Source organism: Salvelinus alpinus, chromosome 26 (assembly GCF_045679555.1).
Source record: "Salvelinus alpinus chromosome 26, SLU_Salpinus.1, whole genome shotgun sequence".
NCBI classification, from domain to species: Eukaryota; Metazoa; Chordata; class Actinopteri; order Salmoniformes; family Salmonidae; genus Salvelinus; species Salvelinus alpinus.
In genome coordinates this window covers 13,881,023-13,900,737 of record NC_092111.1, presented here as the reverse complement: position 1 = coordinate 13,900,737, position 19,715 = coordinate 13,881,023, and the positions used below count along the sequence as shown (strand labels likewise).

The following is a 19,715-nucleotide window of genomic DNA, read 5'->3' as shown; positions in this document are numbered from 1 at the left end:
GAATGAGACCAAAGCGCAGCGTGGAAAGTGTTCATGATATTTAATACTGAACTCCGACAAAACAACAAAATACAAAACCGAACGTAAAGTTCTGCAGGGCTAGACAGCAACTATGCAATAACAAGATCCCACAAACTAAGGTGGAAAAAGGGCTGCCTAAGTATGATCCCCAATCAGAGACAACGATAGACAGCTGCCTCTGATTGGGAACCTTACCCGGCCAACAAAGAAATAGAAAAACTAGAATGCCCACCCAAATCACCCCGACCTAACCAAATAGAGAAATAAAAAGGCTCTCTAAGGTCAGGGCGTGACAGCATGCATGTGCATCATGCACGGATGAAGGAACGTGTGCAGTACAGGCAATAGTTATGGCTGTCATTTCTGAATAATTTTTACAAGATTTTTAAATTTAGGACATTGGCGTAATTTTATATCCCCCCGTATTTCTTGTTCTTCTTCATTCATTACTAGAGTGAGGTTGGTGCAGTCAGTTTGACAGAATGACAGTGGGGACAGTATTTAATGTCTGTGGGAATGGGGTGACAGAGCTCTGGATTTAGTTAGTAGAGGATTGGTTTAACCCAACTAGCCACAGAGCTGAATGACAGTAAAATCCTGGCTTCCCACTGTAGGCTTAGACACTGATTGAGGGAAAGATAACAGAACAGGGACTCTTGGATGAAAGAACAAAGAAGGATAAAAGACAAGGGGACAGATTTGATTGTTGATCATGATCCATTACCACATAAACGAAAAGGCTTGCTGCTTCTTCTGTTGTTGTTTTGCTGTAGGCTAAGCTCTTATACTTACTGATCTCGGAGCAACCATGTATTCCCTCAACTCTAGCATGTGGTTATGAAGTCCTGTGTTGTAACTAAGGGTGATGCATACATAACAATTACAAATATTGCTGCGAGCAGCAGCAATGAACGGGGTTCACAGGATGCCAGAAAGGACACAAGGTCAGTTTGATAACAAAGCAAGCACTCTATCATGTAGAATCTATCTTAACTCTTCTTCCAGACTCATATTAAACATCTCCAATCCAAAATTAAATCTAGAATCGGCTTCCTATTTCGCAACAAAGCCTCCTTCACTCACGCTGCCAAACATACCCTTGTAAAACTGACTATCCTACCGATCCTCGACTTCGGCGATGTCATTTACAAAATAGCCTCCAACACTCTACTCAGCAAACTGGATTGCAGTCTATCACAGTTCCATCTGTTTTGTCACCAAAGCCCCATATACCACCCACCACTGCGACCTGTATGCTCTCGTCGGCTGGCCCTCGCTACATATTAGTTGACAGACCCACTGGCTCCAGGTCATCTATAAGTCTTTGCTTGGTAAAGCCTTGCTTTATCTCAGCTCACTGGTCACCATAACAACACCCACACGTAGCACGCGCTCCAGCAAGTATATCTCACTGGTCATCCCCAAAGACAACACCTCCTTTGGCCGCCTTTCCTTCCAGTTCTCTGCTGCCAATGACTGGAACGAATTGCAAAAATTGCAGAAGTTGGAGACTTATATCTCCCTCACTAGCTTTAAGCATCCGCTATCTGAGCAGCTAACCGATCGCTGCAGCTGTACATAGCCCATCTGTAAATATCCCACAATCTACCTACCTCATCCCCATATTGTTTCTATTTACTTTTTTGCTCTTTTGCACACCAGTATTTCTACTTGCACATCATCATCTGCACATCTATCACTCCAGTGTTAATTTGCTAAATTGTAATTACTTCGCTACTATGGCCTATTTATTGCCTTACCTCCTCATGCCATTTGCACACACTGTATATAGACTTTCTCTATTGTGTTATTGACTGTACATTTGTTTATTCCATGTGTAACTTTGTGTTGTTGTTTGTGTCGCACTGCTTTGCTTTATCTTGGCCAGGTCACAGTTGTAAATGAGAACTTGTTCTCAACTGGCCTTCCTGGTTAAATAAAGGTTAAATAAAAAATTGAAATAAAGATAAATGTGCAATCATAAGTCTAAATACAAAATATGGAGTGAAACTGACCATGGTTCATGAGGAGAAGATTATTTTGAGCATTGGCGTTACATATGCAAGGAATGAGTTGTTTATAGTTTCCTTGTTTTTCGAGATATCAATACCAAATTCAGTGTGGTTCATCTTAGAGATGTCTATGATAGCAATGACAAGCTCATAAGCCACTGTGGAGTGGATTTACAGTGGTTTCAAATCAGATTTTTGATTTGTCAATAACTCAGCCACCTTTCGACCAATCCCTTTTTTTAAACTTAACTAAGACATGTACCATGGGCTTACATTCCACATTTGGTGTTATTTGGTCTTATGGTTCACGAGTACAAGAATTTTGAAGTATTATGAGAATATTTAAGCTTATTAGCTTATGTGCTGATATGCATCTATTGGTATAGTGTGGCCATGTTTGTATTTTGTATTTATTATGGATCCCCATTAGCTGCTCTTCCTGGGGTCCAGCAAAATGAAGGCAGTTATATAATTTTACAAAACATTTACAGATTTCACAACACACTGTGTGCCCTCAGGCCCCTACTCCTCCACTACTACATATCTAGAATACAAAATCCATGTGTACATGTGTGTATAGTGCGTATGTTATTGTGTGTGTATGTATGCATGTGTGTGTGCCAATGTTAGTTTTGCTTCACAGTCCCCGCTGTTCCATAAGGTGTATTTTTATATGTTTTTTAAATCAAATTTTACTGCTTGCATCAGTTACTTGATGTGGAATAGAGTTCCATGTAGTAAGGGCTCTAAGTAGTACTGTGCTCCTTCCATATTTTGTTCTGGAATTGGGGACTGTGAAGAGACCTCTTGGTGGCATGTCTTGTGGGGTATGCATGAGTGTCCGAGCTGTGCGCCAGTATTTCAGCTCGGTGCATTCAACATGTCAATACCTCTCACAAATACAAGTAGTGATGAAGTCAATCTCTCCTCCACTTTGAGCCAGGAGAGATTGACATCCATATTATTAATGTTAGCTCTCTGTGTACATCCAAGGGCCAGCCGTGCTGACCTGTTCTGAGCCAATTGAAATGTTCCCTTTTTGTGGCACCTGACCACACGACTGAACAGTAGTCCAGGTGCGACTAAACTAGGGCCTGTTGATAAGTGCTTTTAAGAAGGTAGAGCAGTGCCTTTATTATGGGCAGACTTCTCCCCATCTTAGCTACTGTTGTATCAATATGTTTCGACAACGACAGTTTACAATCCAGGGTTACGCCAAGTAGTTTGGTCATCTCAACTTGCTCAATTTCCACATTATTTATTACAAGATTTAGTTGAGGTTTAGGGTTTGTTGAATGATTTGTCCCAAATACAATGCTTTTAGTTGTAGAAATATTTGGGACTAACTTATTCCTTGCCGCCCACTCTGAAACTAACTGCAGCTCTTTGTTAAATGTTACAGTCATTTCAGTCTCTGTAGTAGCTGACGTACTGTATATAGTGTTGAGTAGACACATTGGCTTTACTCAAAGCCGGTGGCGTGTTGTTACTAAGGTTTGAAAAAAGTAAGGGGCCTAGACAGCTGCCCTGGGGAATTCCTGATTCTCCCTGGATTATGTTGGAGAGGCTTCCATTAAAGAACACCCTCTGTGTTCTGTTTAGCAGGTAACTCTTTATCCACAATATAGCAGGGGGTGTAAAGCCATAACACATACGTTTTTCCGGCAACAATCTTTTTATCATCATCTTTGAATGCATCAACTTTATTTTCTCAAACTCTTTAGGGACAAAGACCAAATTTGGAGTGAATCTGACTTTTAGTCCAACGACCCTTATTTTAAGCTTTAGGTTATTTATTTATTTTTTAGCTTACGGCACCTGGTATTCCCAGGCAGTCTCCCGTCCCAGTACTTATCACACTGGTATGGTATGGCCAGAAGCATATTTTTTACCCAGTTTTCTCCCTGAATTAGATCCCTTGGCTCATCTCTGCAACGGTCAAGTCATGCGTCCTCCAAAACATGACCCGCCTTATCACAATGCTCGCTTAACCCAGAAGTCAGCCGCACCAATGTGTCGGAAGGACACACAGTTCGACTGACGACCGGAGTCAGCTTGCAGGTGCCACAAGGAGTTGCTAGAGCACAATGAGCAAAGGAAAGCCCCACCTGCCAAACCCTCCCCTACCCTGGACATCGCTAGGCCAATTGTGTGCCGTTCTATGGGGCTCCCGGTCCCAGCCAGTTGTGACGCAGCCTGGGATCAAACCCCAGGCTGTAGTTGCACCTCAGCACTGCGATGCAGTGCTTTTGACCACTGCGCCACCCAGGAAAGATATCAATGCCAAACTTAACATGGATCATCGTGGTAATATCTTTGATGCCCCTAAAAAGTTTCAAGTGTGAAGTGGATTTACAAAGGAGTGGATTTACAAAGGAGTGGATTTACAAAGGATTTAAATGGACACGTAAAGTCTGATTTCCTGATTCATCAATAACTCAAGCATCTCTTAACCAATCCCTTAGCTCAAACTAAGTTAAGAGATGTATGGTTAATCAGAATACGTTTTTCAAAAGTTTTCCAAAATTTCCAAGATGGAGGAATATTTATCCTGACGGACCTTATGTGTCCTTGAGACTAATTTATTCAGCATGAGGAAAGACACCTACATACAACATTTCAAGTTTCTAGGTCAATATGGGTGTTTGGCCTCCCGAGTGGCGCAGCGGTCTAAGGCACTGCATCTCATTTCAAGAGCCATCACTACTGTCCCTGGTTGTATCCCATCCGTCCATGATTGGGAGTCCCATAGGGCGGCACACAATTGGCCCAGCGTCGTCCGGGTTTGGCCGGGGCAGGCAGTCATTGTAAATTAGAATTTGTTCTTAACTGACTTGCCTAGTTAAGAATAAATAAATAAATAAAATAAGTGAGCCTGCTTATTACAGCGCCACCTATAAGCCTATCGGTAGGTGGCATTCTTTTTGACCAAGTCTTGGGCTCTAGTGTATGTGTGCCAAATTAGACAAAAGTTACCAATCTATGCTTGAGTTATTTGAACATGTCCAGGATTTTTTTTAAATCTAAGAATAACAATAGGTTTCACATATTCGCTGTGAACCTCTAATTAAAATGAGACGCAGGAGTTGATGAGTGTTTGTGCTGTATGTAACATGAGACTATGGCAATGTGTATGGTATAATCTGTATGTTATGTGTTATGTTATTGCGTTTTTCTGACTGGTTGTCATTCATCTATCCTGACAGAGTGTGAAGATCCTGACCTACAAAGAGCCACAGAACCCGGAGTACAAGGAGTTTGTTTCCAACCTGAAGACGGACGCCATGAACATGTTCAACTTCACCGTAGAAGACTCGCTGGTAAGTGAGGATGGCCAATTGGTTGCTTGCTTGTTGGTTGATTGACAAATTGATTGACAGGCAGGGTGATACCAGAATAGAAAGAAGGTAGAAATAAGACAGTAAAAGTAAAACTGCATATGATGTTGGCAGGAGAGTGGTAGAGACAAAGAGGGTGTCTTTCTTATTCATAGGATGGACACTCAAGAACATCCAACTTTGGAAAGGATTGTACCTCCTTCAGACCCACAAACAGAATTAAATAGACAAAAAAAGTTGTTTTATTAGATGTACAAACACCGATAAATTCACAGGCAGACTCATAGACCAACAGAAATGGAATCGCCTCTTGCGGCTTATCTGCTGGCTCACAGTTACCGATGTGGGCCCAAACTGTACCGCCTCTATCTGCCTTCACAATGCATGACCTTTCAAAGGCTGCTGGGACAAGAGCTTGTAGAATTTTCATAATTTCTCTTCAGTCCTAATGGATCTCATGTTAAAAAAAACAAAGGCTGGGTTCAGTCTTTGCCAATAGGGATGTTCTACAATGTGATGTGTGTCAGGTTGTTTACACTGTATTGGAGTCAACAGAGTGATGGCCAACACACCTCCTGAGCTGATTAAAGGTGAAGATTGAAATCGTTTTTACCCTTCTATGCTTTGAATCAGAACTCTTGAAAGGTGGTCTCTAGAACTAGGTAGAACCCTCTGTGGAAAGGGTTCTACCAAAAATAGTTATTCTACCTAGAACCAAAAAGGATTCTCCTATGGGGACAGACGAATAACCCATTTGGAACCCATTTTTGTAAGAATGTAGAGAATGAACATTCTGGCGTTTTGCCTTCTGGCTCAGTTTGGATTTGCTAGCATAGAATTACCTTAACACCTGCCTGCTTAACCCGGAAGACAGCCGCACCAATGTGTCGAAGGAAACACCGTTCAACTGACAACCGAAGTCAGCGGAGTCACTAGAGTGCAATGAGGGGCAATTGTGCACCGCCCTATGGGACTTCCGGTCACGGCCGGATTGGGATTGAACCTGGGTCTGTAGTGACGCCTCAAGCAGTGCGATGCAGTGCCTTAGATAGCTGCGCCACTCGGGCGGCCGAGCATTTATATACCTTGACATGGTTTCACACAATGAATGTCTCACACAATTTGTGTAATCGACCAAACATTCCAATTTGTGTATTCAGGTGAAACTTGTCTACCGCATAAATGCAATGTGTCTAAAGATGCATGGAACTGCTTTCACGAGCTGACAAATCCACATAGATGTTTTGCCTGAACTTTAGCCCCTGTCTTATAGTGTAATAAGCAGGGCTGCCCAAGTACACTGTGCAATAATGGCTGCCATTTCTACATTAGGGTCCGGGTTGCTATGACAATCAGTATATCAGCAAATTTTCCCAAGTGCCAAATGGGAGGAGAAGCATTACTTTCTACCTTCCCTGGACTGCTGCTGCACTAATTAGTGACTGGCTTTCTAGCTTCCTAACTGAGGTGCCATTGATTGGGCTGAGACTAGAGACACTGGAGTGTGACACACAGCCCTGTCACTTGAATTAGCTTAGCCCAGCAGTAGCTATAAAGCAATAGTTTGTTATTTTCCAGAAAACAATATGATGCCGCAGACCTAAAACACCCGTAATCTTCCCAAGAGGAGATATGTAACTTTACAGGCTCTATTTGATGGACAAATCCCGTTTCCAGTATAAAAACCTCTGTGGCATAACTTCAACCATCGAAAGCAAAGTTTGTGTGGAAAATATACACTCCAGCAAGCCCAATAATACACTTAGAAAACAGGGTAACGGGACAGTTGTAAAAGATATCATGACACCTTGCAATCATGACGCAATACGCGTACCTGCACATGCAGACCGTACTTGCTACAAAGTTAAAGAAAGCTAAACCAACAACCACACAAACTGAAATTGGATACATTGTAAACACAGGTCCAACGAGGAAAACACATAGCTTGCTAGCATTGATTTGTTTTTCCAGAGACTTACTTTTTGGAGCATCTGATGACCTAACGTGGTGTGATGAACATACAGTTCTCCGGTCCCCTCCGCCGCTATGCTGTCAAATCCTTCCACATGTTTCTAGTTTAATCCAGCTGTTTACAGCTACTGATATTTTTTTATTCAGTTGTCATATTGGCAGGTTTGCTAGCAACAAACTATTTAGCTAGCTTCTACCCTGGTGTTTGTTATGCAATTAACAGTCAGTGTCGACGAGTGTCCTGATGGGAAGGCAAACTTTTCTAGCTATGCCAGAGAAAATCGGCATTATCAGCTCATTGTTATGGATGTATTGAAAAGAATGTCAATAGAAAACGGCGTAAACAAATACAAATGCAGCTACTTTGCTGTTATTCTGGCTGCAGAGGCCTTGACTGCCTTGACTGTAACCGTAGCTAGTCGGCTAGCTAGCAAGCAAGGGATAAGAACTTTGCCATGAACATAATGAACGAACAACTGGGTCGCGTCCATAAATATCAAACTAATCGAACCAACGACTGGGTCGCGTCTCTAGCAACCGTCTTTAGCAACCAAGTATGAATTTGCTTATAAAAATGAAAATATCAATGTTTTTTTACGGGTAAATGTGTGCTTTAGTATTGTTTTCTTTGACAACTGTGGTATAAGTGAGATAAACGACTCCGTTCTGTACATTACCTTGGAAAAATTAACTCCACTGCGTCGTCCATTATTTCCAAGGTAATGTACAGAACGGAGGTGTTTATCTCTTACATAACCTATATTCTATTAGCATAGCCAAAAAGAGCACAGCTAACCATATATTATAGCAATGGTTACCAGAATTGCATGTCCCAATATGCAGAATTTAGCATTTAGGTGTAACATCTAAATCTGTTGTCAGACAACAGTCTAATAAAATAGTAATTATACTTGACAATCATACTTAGGGATTATGCAAAAAGTGCAAGGAAATGACCATTTCTAGATGTCCCACAGCGATTGCTGACTGACTTGAAAATATTGGAATTGAAATGTAACACGTACACTTAAAATTTGATAATTGCATACCGGTAAACAGGTTTCCTAAATCTAAACATTGAGAACCTGCAAATGTCATGTGGTTAACCTCTACAGGATCGGTGGGTCCCCTGCCGGGACAGTTGAGCTAACGTAGGCTAATGTGATTAGCATAAGGTTGTAAGTAACATAATTTACCAGGAGATAGATGTCTCTGATATTGGCAGAAAGCTTAACTTCTTGTTCATCTAACTGCACTGTCCAATGTACAGTAGCTATTACAGTGAAATAATAACATGATATTGTTTGAGGGGAGTGCATAGTTATGAACTTGAAAAGTAATTCATAAACCAATTAGGCACATTTGGGCAGTCTTACATCCAATGGTTCATTGGATCAGTCCAAAACTTTGCACGTACAGTGCTGCCATCTAGTGGCCAAAATCAAAATTGCACCTGGGCTGGAATAATACATTATGGCCTTTCAAAGATGATTGTACAAAACAAATACAAAAAAACTCATGGTTTTTGCTTTGTATTATCTTTTACCAAATCTAATGTGTTATATTCTCCTACATTCATTTCACATTTCCACAAACTTCAAAGTGTTTCTTTTCAAATGGTATCAAGAATCCTCCTCTGTTCCTCTGGTGATGTAGAGGTTAATCCAGGCCCTGCAGTGCCTAGCTCCACTCCTACTCCCCAGGTGCTCTCATTTGTTGACTTCTGTAACCGTAAAAGCCTTGGTTTCATGCATGTTAACATTAGAAGCCTCTTCCCTAAGTTTGTTTTATTCACTGCTTTAGCACACTCTGCCAACCCGGATGTCCTAGCCGTGTCTGAATCCTGGCTTAGGAAGTCCACACAAAACCCTGAAATTTCCATCCCTAGCTATAACATTTTCCGACAAGATAGAACTGCCAAAGCAGGCGGTGTTGCAATCTACTGCAGAGATAGCCTACAGAGTTCTGTCTTAATTTCCAGGTCTATACCCAAACAATTCGAACTTCTACTTTTAAAAATCCATCTTTCCAGAAACAAGTCTCTCACTGTTGCCGCTTGCTATAGACCACCCTCTGCCCCCAGCTGTGCCCTGGACACCATATGTGAATTGATTGCCCCCCATTTATCTTCAGAGCTCGTGCTGCTAGGTGACCTAAACTGTGACATGCTTAACACCCCGGCCATCCTACAATCTAAGCTTGATGCTCTCAATCTCACACAAATTATCAATGAACCCACCAAGTACAACCCCAAATCCGTAAACGCGGGCACCCTCATAGGTATCATCCAAACCAACTTGCCCTCCAAATACACCTCTGCTGTTTTCAACCAAGATCTTAGCGATCACTGCCTCATTGCCTGCATCCGTAATGGGTCTGCGGTCAAACAACCACCACTCATCACTGTAAAACGCTCCCTAAAACACCTCAGCGAGCAGGCCTTTCTAATCGACCTGGCCCGGGTATCCTGGAAGGATATTGACCTCATCCCGTCAGTAGAGGATGCCTGGTTATTCTTTAAAAGTGCCTACCTCACTATCTTAAATAAGCATGCCCCATTCAAAAACTTTAGAACCAGGAACAGATATAGCCCTTGGTTCTCTCCAGACCTGACTGCCCTTGACCAGCTCAAAAACATCCTGTGGCGTTCTGCATTAGCATCGAACAGCCCCCGTGATATGCAACTTTTCAGGGAAGTTAGGAACAAATATACACAGGCAGTTAGGAAAGCTAAGGCTAGCTTTTTCAAGCAGAAATTTGCATCCTGTTGCACAAACTCAAAAAAGTTTTGGGACACTGTAAAGTCCATGGAGAATAAGAGCACCTCCTCCCAGCTGCCCACTGCACTGAGACTAGGAAACACTGTTACCATTGATAAATCTACAATAATTGAGAATTTCAATAAGCATTTTTCTATGGCTGGCCATGCTTTCCACCTGGCTACCCCTACCCCGGTCAACAGCCCTGCGCTCCCCACAGCAACTCGCCCAAACCTCCCCCACTTCTCCTTTACCCAAATCCAGATAGCTGATGTTCTGAAAGAGCGGCAAAATCTGGACCCCTACAAATCAGCCGGGCTAGACAATCTGAACCCTCTCTTTCTAAAATGATCTGCCAAAATTGTTGCATCCCCTATTACTAGCCTGTTCAACCTCTCTTTCGTATCGTCTGAGATTCCCATAGATTGGAAAGCTACCGCGGTCATCCCCCTTTTCGAAGGGGGAGACACTCTAGACCCAAACTCCTACAGAGCTATATCTATTCTACCCTGCCTTTCTAAGGTCTTTGAAAGCCAAGTTAACAAACAGATTACCGACCATTTCGAATCTCACCGTACCTTTGCTGCTATGCAATCTGGTTTCAGAGCTGGTCATGGGTGCACCTCAGCCACGCTCAAGGTCCTAAACAACATCATAACCGCCATTGATAAGAGACATTACTGTGCAGCCGTATTCATCGACCTGGCCAAGGCTTTCGACTCTGTCAATCACAGCATTCTTATTGGCAGACTCAACAGCCTTGGTTTCTCAAATGATTGCCTCGCCTGGTTCACCAACTACTACTCCGATAGAGTTCAGTATGTCAAATCGGAGGGCCTGTTGTCCGGACCTCTGGCAGTCTCTATGGGGGTGCCACAGGGTTCAATTCTCGGGCCGACTCTCATTTCTGTATACATCAATGATGTCGCTCTCGCTGCTGGTGATTCTTTGGTCCACCTCTACGCAGACGACACCATTCTGTATACCTCTGGCCCTTCTTTGGACACTGTGTTAACTAACCTCCAGATGAGCCTCATTGCCATACAACTCTCCTTCCGTGGCCTCCAACTGCTCTTAAATGCAAGTAAAACTAAATGCATGCTCTTCAACCGATCGCTGCCCGCACCTGCCCACCCGTCCAGCATCACTACTCTGGACGGCTCTGACTTAGAATACAAATACCTAGGTTTCTGGTTAGACTGTAAACTCTCCTTCCAGACTCACATTAAACATCTCCAATCCAAAATTAAATCTAGAATCGGCTTCCTATTTCACAACAAAGCATCCTTCACTCATGCTGCCAAACATACCCTCGTAAAACTGACCATCCTACCGATCCTCGACTTCGGCGATGTCATTTACAAAATAGCCTCCAACAGTCTACTCAACAAATTGGATGCAGTCTATCACAGTGCCATCCGTTTTGTCACCAAAGCCCCATATACCACCCACCACTGCGACTTGTATGCTCTCGTTGGCTGGCCCTCGCTTCATACTCGTCGCCAAACCCACTGGCTCCAGGTCATCTACAAGTCTCTGCTAGGTAAAGCCCTGCCTTATCACTGGTCACCATAGCAGCACCCACCCGTAGCACGCACTCCAGCAGGTATATCTCACTGGTCACCCCCAAAGCCAATTCTTCCTTTGACCGCCTCTCCTTCCAGTTCTCTGCTGCCAATGACTGGATCGAACTGCAAAAATCACAGACGCTGGAGACTCTTATCTCCCTCACTAGCTTTAAGCACCAGCTGTCAGAGCAGCTCACAGATCACTGCACCTGTACATAGCTCATCTGTAAATAGCCCTTCCAATCTACCTCATCCCCATACTGTATTTATTTATTTATCTTGCTCCTATCTCTACTTGCACATTCATCTTCTGCACATCCTACCATTCCAGTGTTTAATTGCCATATTGTAATTACTTCGCCACCATGGCCTATTTATTGCCTTACCTCTCTTATTCTACCTCATTTGCACATGCTGTACATAGACTTTTCTACTGTATTATTGATTGTATGTTTGTTTATTCCATGTGTAACTCTGTGTTGTTGTATGTGTCGAACTGCTTTGCTTTATCTTGGCCAGGTTGCAGTTGCAAATGAGAACTTGTTCTCAACTGCCCTACCTGGTTAAATAAAGGTTAAATAAAAATAATATGCATATCCTTGCTTCAGGTCCAGAGCTACAGGCAGTTAGATTTGGGTATGTCATTTTAGGTGAAAATAAACGGGGCGGATCCTTAAGAGGTTTTAAGGAGTGTGGTTTGGCGGGTCATGTTTCGGAGGATGCATGACTTGACCTTTGCCTCTCCCGAGCCTGTTGGGGAGTTGCAGTGATGAGACAAGATAGTAATTGGATATCACAAAATTGGGGAGAAAAAGGGAGTTATAAAAAGGTTATGAAAAAAAAGGTGTATAAATGCTGTTATTTTGTTTGAATTGTAGGTGGTAATAGAGTGACTGTGTGGCTAACGGGGAGTGTGGGTGTATGGAGCTGCCTGGCTAATATTCAGGGGTGTCCTCTGTAAGGGAGCTTAAATTGGTACTGAACGTCCCTGGGTGGCGCCAGCTAAAGTGCTGAACGAGAAGTGTGGGTGGCTCTACCTTTGTTAGAGCCAGTGAGAGATGGTCTGTGGGGACGGTTGTTCGCTCAGGGACCAGCTCATGTACTTGTGTCTGTCTGTCTGTCTGCCTGTTAAAGGTCCAATGGAGCCATTTTTATCTCAATGTCAAATCCTTTCTGGGTAACAATGAAGTTCTTTGCAAAGAGCAATTTCTCAAGCAAGAATGTTGCTAGAATTGTCTGGGAGTGGTCTGAGTGGGGAGGTGAAAACTAGCTGTTATTGGCAGAGAGGTTTGGAACTCTCTTTCTTATTGGTCTATTAACCAATTTACCGTGGTGTCACCAGACAGGCCAAAACTCCATTCCACCAAAACATTCAGTCTTTTCAAACAGCTCTTACAATAACAGGGCATTATCATAATTTTCACAATTTCACAGTATAATTCCAACCTCATAGTGTGGAAGTATATATAAAACACAGGGAAATCACAATGGGCCTTTAAAGGTGCAATATAAAGATATCGCTCCGCCATTTCCTGATTGCTAAAATTAGAATAGTTTGCCTAATTTCAGTGTATATGACAAAACAAGCAATGTGTAAACAATCATTGTACCATCTTAACCGCTGTGAAATAACCAAAAATATTGTATTTTCAGCTGTTTGACGCTGGTGTACAAAATCAAAAGTAAAATACGCAAAAACGAAACGTAATAACAGGAAGCATAAAAATAGTGCACATGGACCAGATCTATCGTGTCTTAGATTTGCTTTCAACCAGAATGACAAATCTATAACTCACATTTCTATGTGAATTTGGTTGGGTGGTCCAAAAAGTTTCATATTGCAGCTTTAAGCCAAATCTAGGGTAGAAAATAAAGTTTCGTCCTGGTGGATCGCAGACACTCTTCTGTGCCACTCCACTGTGACCAACATGCCCTTAATTTTGTCTGCTTTGCTGTCACTTTTGTCTGCGACCCACCAGGACAACACTTGCCTTTTCTAACATAAATTGGGCTTTTGTCTGTCTGTCTCTGTCTATGTCTGTCTGTCTGTCCGTCCGTCTGTCAGTCTCTCTTTTGCCAATGAACAATGTCTGCTACTCTGATATCTCTCTGTTCAGCTCTCTCCATATCCCAAGCTTTATTTTTCTCTCTTCCATGTGTCTGTACTGGGCTTGAAAGAGTCCATCTGGCCACTGTTTTTGACAACCTAAGCCTTTCATCCCCCCCAAATCTTTAAATGCACATATCGGAAGTTATTTTTCTCACCCCTACAACTACCGCTGCATGCTTTGGAGATAGTTTTATAATTAAACTCCTTCACATCTTCATCCCTTGGTACCTGTGGGCAACTAAGAGAGCATTTGTCAAAATACATACCGCAACATGAGTCACTAAAATCCCATCACTACTGTACTTATTAAAAACACAGGGGTCCCACCACGTGTACAGAGTAAAAGGGCAATTTAAACATAAACAGACAGAGGAGAGAACTGACTAAATAAGCATCATGTTTGCTTATGTTTGATTAATGTGTGAATGAATCATTGGTTGGATGGGTGGGTGGGTATATAGTTTGTGGACAATGTTTTAGTTAACATTGCTTGGTTTTTAAGGTTTGCTGCTGGGTTGGTGGGAGGATGGATGGACATACGGCCAGGTCCAGATTTATTGGCACCCTTTATAAAGATGAGCAAAAAAGACTGTACAAAAAATGTATAAATACAAATACTGAGCTATACAATGCCTTTATAAAGTATTCACACCCCTCTACTTTCCACACATGTTGTTGTGTTACAGCCTGCATTTAAAATCAATTGACATTTTGTGTCACTGGCCTACACACAATACCCCATAATTTCAAAGTGGAATTTTGTTTTTAGGCAATTTTACTAATTCATTAAAAGAAATGTACGACTACCTCATCTCTGTACCTGTCACGCCCTGATCTGTTTCACCTGTCCTTGTGCTTTTCTCCACCCCCCTCCAGGTGTCGCCCATCTTCCCCGCTTATCCCCTGTGTATTTATACCTGTGTTTTCTGTCTGTCTGTTGCCAGTTCATCTTGTTTGTCAAGTCAACCAGCGGTTTTTGTATCAGCTCCTGGGTTTCCCTAGTCTCTCTTTTTCTCGTCCTCATGGTTTTTGACCTTTGCCTGTCCTGACCCTGTACCCGCACGCCTGACCACTGCCTGTCTCTGATCCTGAGCCTGCCTGCCGTCCTGTACCTTTGCCCCTACTCTGGATTTCTCGACCTCTGCCTGACTTGACCTGTCGTTTTCCTGTCCCTGTGGTTACAATAAAAAAAAATACTTCACACAGTCTGCACCTGGGTCTTAGCTTGATTCCTGATAGTACCCCACCCATACAATTATCTGTAAGGTCCCTCAGTCGAACAGTGAATTTCAAGAACAGATTCAACCACAAAAACCAGCGCGGTTTTTCAATGCCTCGCAAAGAAGGGCATTTATTGGTAGATGGGTAAAAGATTTTAAAAATAAGACATTGAATATCTCTTTGAGCATGGTGATGTTATTAATTAGACTTTGGATGGTGTATCAATACACCCTGTCACTACAAAAATACAGACGTCTTTCCTCAGTTGCTTGAGAGGAAGGAAACTGCTCAGGGATTTCACCATGAGGCCAACGGTGACTTTAAAACAGTTAGAGTTTAATGGCTGTGATAGGAGAACACTGAGGCACTGAGAACACTGAGGTAAAACTGAAAAAAATGTGGCAAAGAAATGAACTTTGTCATGGATACAAAGCGGTGTGTTTGGGGCAAATCCAACACAACACAACACATAACTGAGTACCACTCTTCACATTTTCAAGCATGATGGTGGCTGCATCATGTTATGGGTATGCTTGTCATTGGCAGGGACTAGGGAGTTTTTTACAATAATAATGTACTTATTTGCCTGCTAAGCACATATATAGGACAACATGGCTCAGTCTGCTTTTCAACAGACACTGGGAGACAAATTCACCTTTCAGCAGGACAATAACCTAAAACACAAGGCCAAATATACACTGGAGTTGCTTTCCAAGACAACATTGAATGTTCCTGAGTGGCCTCGTTACAGTTTTGACTTAAATCGGCCTGAAAATCTATGGCAAGACTTGAAAATGGCTTTCTAGCAATGATCAATAAAAAAATGTACCCCCTTTTTCTCCCCAATTACTATCTTGTTTCATCACTGCAACTCCCCAATGGGCTTAGGAGAGGCAAAGGTCAAGTCATGCATCCTCTGAAACATGACCTGCCACACCACACTCCTTAACACCCACCTGTCGGAGGAAACACCATTCAACTGACAACCGAAGTCAGCCTGCAGGCACCTGGCCCACCACAAGGAGTCGATAAAGCACAATGAGCCAAGTAAATCCCCCCAGCCAAACCCTCCCCTAACCCAGACAAAGCTGGGCCAATTGTGCACCGCCCTATGGGACTCCCGGTCACAGCCAGGATCGAACCCAGAGCTGTAGTGACACCTCAAGCACTGCGATGCAGTGCCTTAGAACGCTGCACCACTCGGAAGGCCTGGTCAATAAATGATTTGACAGAGCTTAAAGAATAATGGGCAAATATTGTGCAATCCAGGTGTGCAAAGACTTACTCAAAACAACTCACAGCTGTAATCACTGCCAAAGGTGATTGCAATATGTATTGACTCAGGGGTGTGAATACTTATGTAAATGAGATTTCTGTATTTCATTTTCTTTTAATTTGCAAACATTTCTAAAACATGTTTTCACTTTGTCATTATGGGATATTGTGTGTTGATGGGTGAGAAAAAATATACATTTAATGCATTGAATTCAGGCTGTAACACAACAAAATTTGGAATAAGACTTAAATGAATCCACCTGGCCACTGTTTTGGACAACCTAAGTCTTTGTATGATCCAAATGTTTTTTTTTAATTATTTTATTTTATACTAATACACTTGCCAAGAGAAATAGATTTAGTTTAACAAGTAATACAAAAAGCATTCACACCAGTGGTGGGTTTGACGTCGAAATAATGATGCATAAGCAGAAAAGGACCAACTGTAAAATATGGTGGTGGATCTTTGATGTTTTGGGACTATTTTGCTTCCACTGTTCCTGGGGCTCTTGTTAAGGTCAACGGCATCAGGAACTTTACCTATTACCAGGACATTTTAGCCAAAAACCTATTTGCCTCTCCCAGGAGGCTGAAACTTGTAGACAAGTGGATCTTCCAGATAATAACCCCACGCACACGTCAAAACCTCTTTCTCTGAGAAATGTAATATAATATTGTTTTCCAATTATTTTTTTTGCATGAATGATGATTCACTGAAAGATATGAAGGTACTCAGAGGATATTCCAGTGGACCATTTGAAGCATCTTCAAGTTGAATTTGCAGGGCTTCTCCAGATGTCCCATGTCCACAGTGGGAGGTTAGACAGTTCTAACCACAGGGGAATATGACCCGTTTCTCCATGTCTGAGTGATGTGGATATATGGCCAGTTTGGCCACACGTGTCAATCGCAGCTCCTAGTCTGGTCTCTACAAACAAATAAAGGTTTGACTTATGAGCCTGTGCTAAGCATTCTATAATAGTTATAGTTACACAGTTACATTCAGAGTCAGGAAATCCCTATGTCAGCTTGACCTCTTTCAAGGTTGATTCTAGACACACAGTCGTTACAAACACAGACTCACATGCAGGCGTGTGTGTGACTCTGACTCACACTCACACACACAAACATGTAAATACACTGTATATTGGACTCTGAAGCAGTGGAAACGCGTTCTCTGGAATGATGACTCAAGCTTCGCCATCTGGCAGTCCGACGGACAATTCTGGGTTTGGCGGATGCCAGGAGAACGCTACCTGCCCCAATGCATAGTGCCAACTGTAAAGTTTGGTGGAGGAGGAATAATGGTCTGGGGCTGTTTTTCATGGTTTGGGCTGGGTCCTTTAGTTCCAGTGAGGGGGAAATCTTAACGACAGCATACAATGACATTCTAGACGATTATGTGGTTCCAACTTTGTGGCAACATTTTGGGGAAGGCCCTTTCCTGTTTCAGCATGACAATACCCCCATGCACAAAGCGAGAAATGGTTTGTCGAAATCGGTGTGGAAGAACTTGACTGGCCTGCACAGAGCCCTGACCTCAACCCCATTGTACACCTTTGGGATGAATTGTAGCGCAGACTGCGAGCCAAGCCTAATCGCCCAACATCCATGCCCGACCTCACTAATGCTCTTGTGGCTGAATGGAAGCAAGTCCCTGCAACATATTGCCTTCCCAAAAGAGTGGAGGCTGTTATAGCAGCAAAGGGGGACCAACTCCATATTAATGCCCATGATTTTAGAATGAGATGTTCGACGAGCAGGTGTCCACATACTTTTGGTCATGTAGTGTATATGTGGGAGATATATTATGTACAACCTACCTAAAAGCAAGAGATCGCTATGTGCACAGGTAAAATCAAGGAAATTGCTGCTGGGTGTTGAAACAGGTTGTTATAATGGTGAAATAGAAGAGGAAAGATGATGTAACTATTGGGGCAGCAGGTAGCCAAGTGGTTAGAGCGTTGGACTAGTAACTGAAAGGTTGCAAGATCGTATCCCTGAGCTGACAAGGTGAAAATCTGTCGTTCTGCCCCTGAACAAGGCAGTTAAGCCACCGTTCCTAGGCCGCCATTGAAAATAAGAATTTGTTCGTAACTGAGTTGCCTAGTTAAATTAAGGTTAAAAAAAAATGTGTGACCTCAGATAAATAGAGAATGAAATTCATTTTATTCTCTATTCCCTTTTCTACCACGATATACGCTTGTCCTTATTCTAGAAAGTCCACCAGATTTACCCTGGCATTATGTGGCTGAGTGATGAGGAGAAACGGAAATGTTTCTTTGTCCATTGTGTATTTCCATTTGCGGATTTTTTTGACAAAGCCTGGAATAAAAGAAAAATGGTGACTTATAATTAAAATATTAAAATATTTAGGTCCTATATAGCAAATGACACTTATGTATATATATTGTGTGTACTGTAGGCCTGTCTCACACTTGAATCTTCTCTTAGTGCCAGAGTTGGTTCAAATGCCTTCCATTTCATTTTTCTGTATTTATTTATCTGTATACACTACCTGTCAAAAGTTTTAGAACTACTCATTCAAGGGTTTTTACATTATTTTTACTATTTTCTACATTGTAGAATAGTAGTGAAGACATCAAAACTATGAAATAACACACATGGAATCATGTAGTCACCAAAAAAGTGTCAAAATATATTTTATATTTGAGATTCTTCAAATAGCCACCCTTTGCCTTGATGACAGCTTTGCACACTCTTGGCATTCTCTCAACTAGATGAACCTGATAGCAGGAGGCTTCTATGACGGCGTGATGCTTTACTCTCAGGCCCTGAATGAGACCATGACAGAGGCAGGGGGCCGGCCGCGAGGGGACACTGTCACCAAGAGGATGTGGAATCGCACGTACCATGGTGAGTCATTGCAGATACACACACACGTGTGTGCACGAGAACACCCATACACAGAGGATGTGGAACCACACGTAACATGGTGAGTCAATGCAGATACACACACTCACAATGCCCGTACCAATACAATATTCCAAACTTGTTTTGAGTAGTGCCATACCGTCCATTTGAAGTGACTTTTGCTGACTTTAAGGCCTGTTCATGGGACAGAAAAGGTCACCCATCATCTGTACACTGTTAGAAAAAAAGGTGCTATCTAGAACTTAAAAGAGCTCTACCTACGGCTTTTACGGTGACCGTATTACTGCCATACCGGCAGTCACGAGTCATGACTGCAGTCAAATTCCACATGACCATTTAATCACGGTAATTAGGCTTCTTCAAGCTCAGATGCTGCTGATGGTCATTAGTAGCCTACCAAAATTGCTAACTGCCTAGTACTCAGCATTCTATTCACTCTGACATCAATGCAAATGTAATCAAAATTGAATCAAACACTTCGTGAGAACCCCTAAGCTCATGTTGCGAAACATTTCTATAGGCAATTGTGTGAGAAAACAGAGTTT

At 42.4% G+C, this 19,715-nt stretch overlaps 1 protein-coding gene across 3 annotated transcripts in view; it reads left to right on the top strand.

The window, feature by feature from the left end:
* Positions 1-19,715, top strand: part of LOC139554758 (atrial natriuretic peptide receptor 1-like) — a 110,747-nt gene that overhangs the window by 41,390 nt on the left and 49,642 nt on the right. For all 3 annotated transcript variants that reach the window (XM_071367865.1, XM_071367864.1, XM_071367866.1), the window contains 2 exons: positions 5,240-5,353; positions 19,017-19,152. In XM_071367865.1, coding sequence (XP_071223966.1) covers positions 5,240-5,353; positions 19,017-19,152 — 250 coding nt within the window. The remainder of the gene's footprint in view (positions 1-5,239; positions 5,354-19,016; positions 19,153-19,715) is intronic.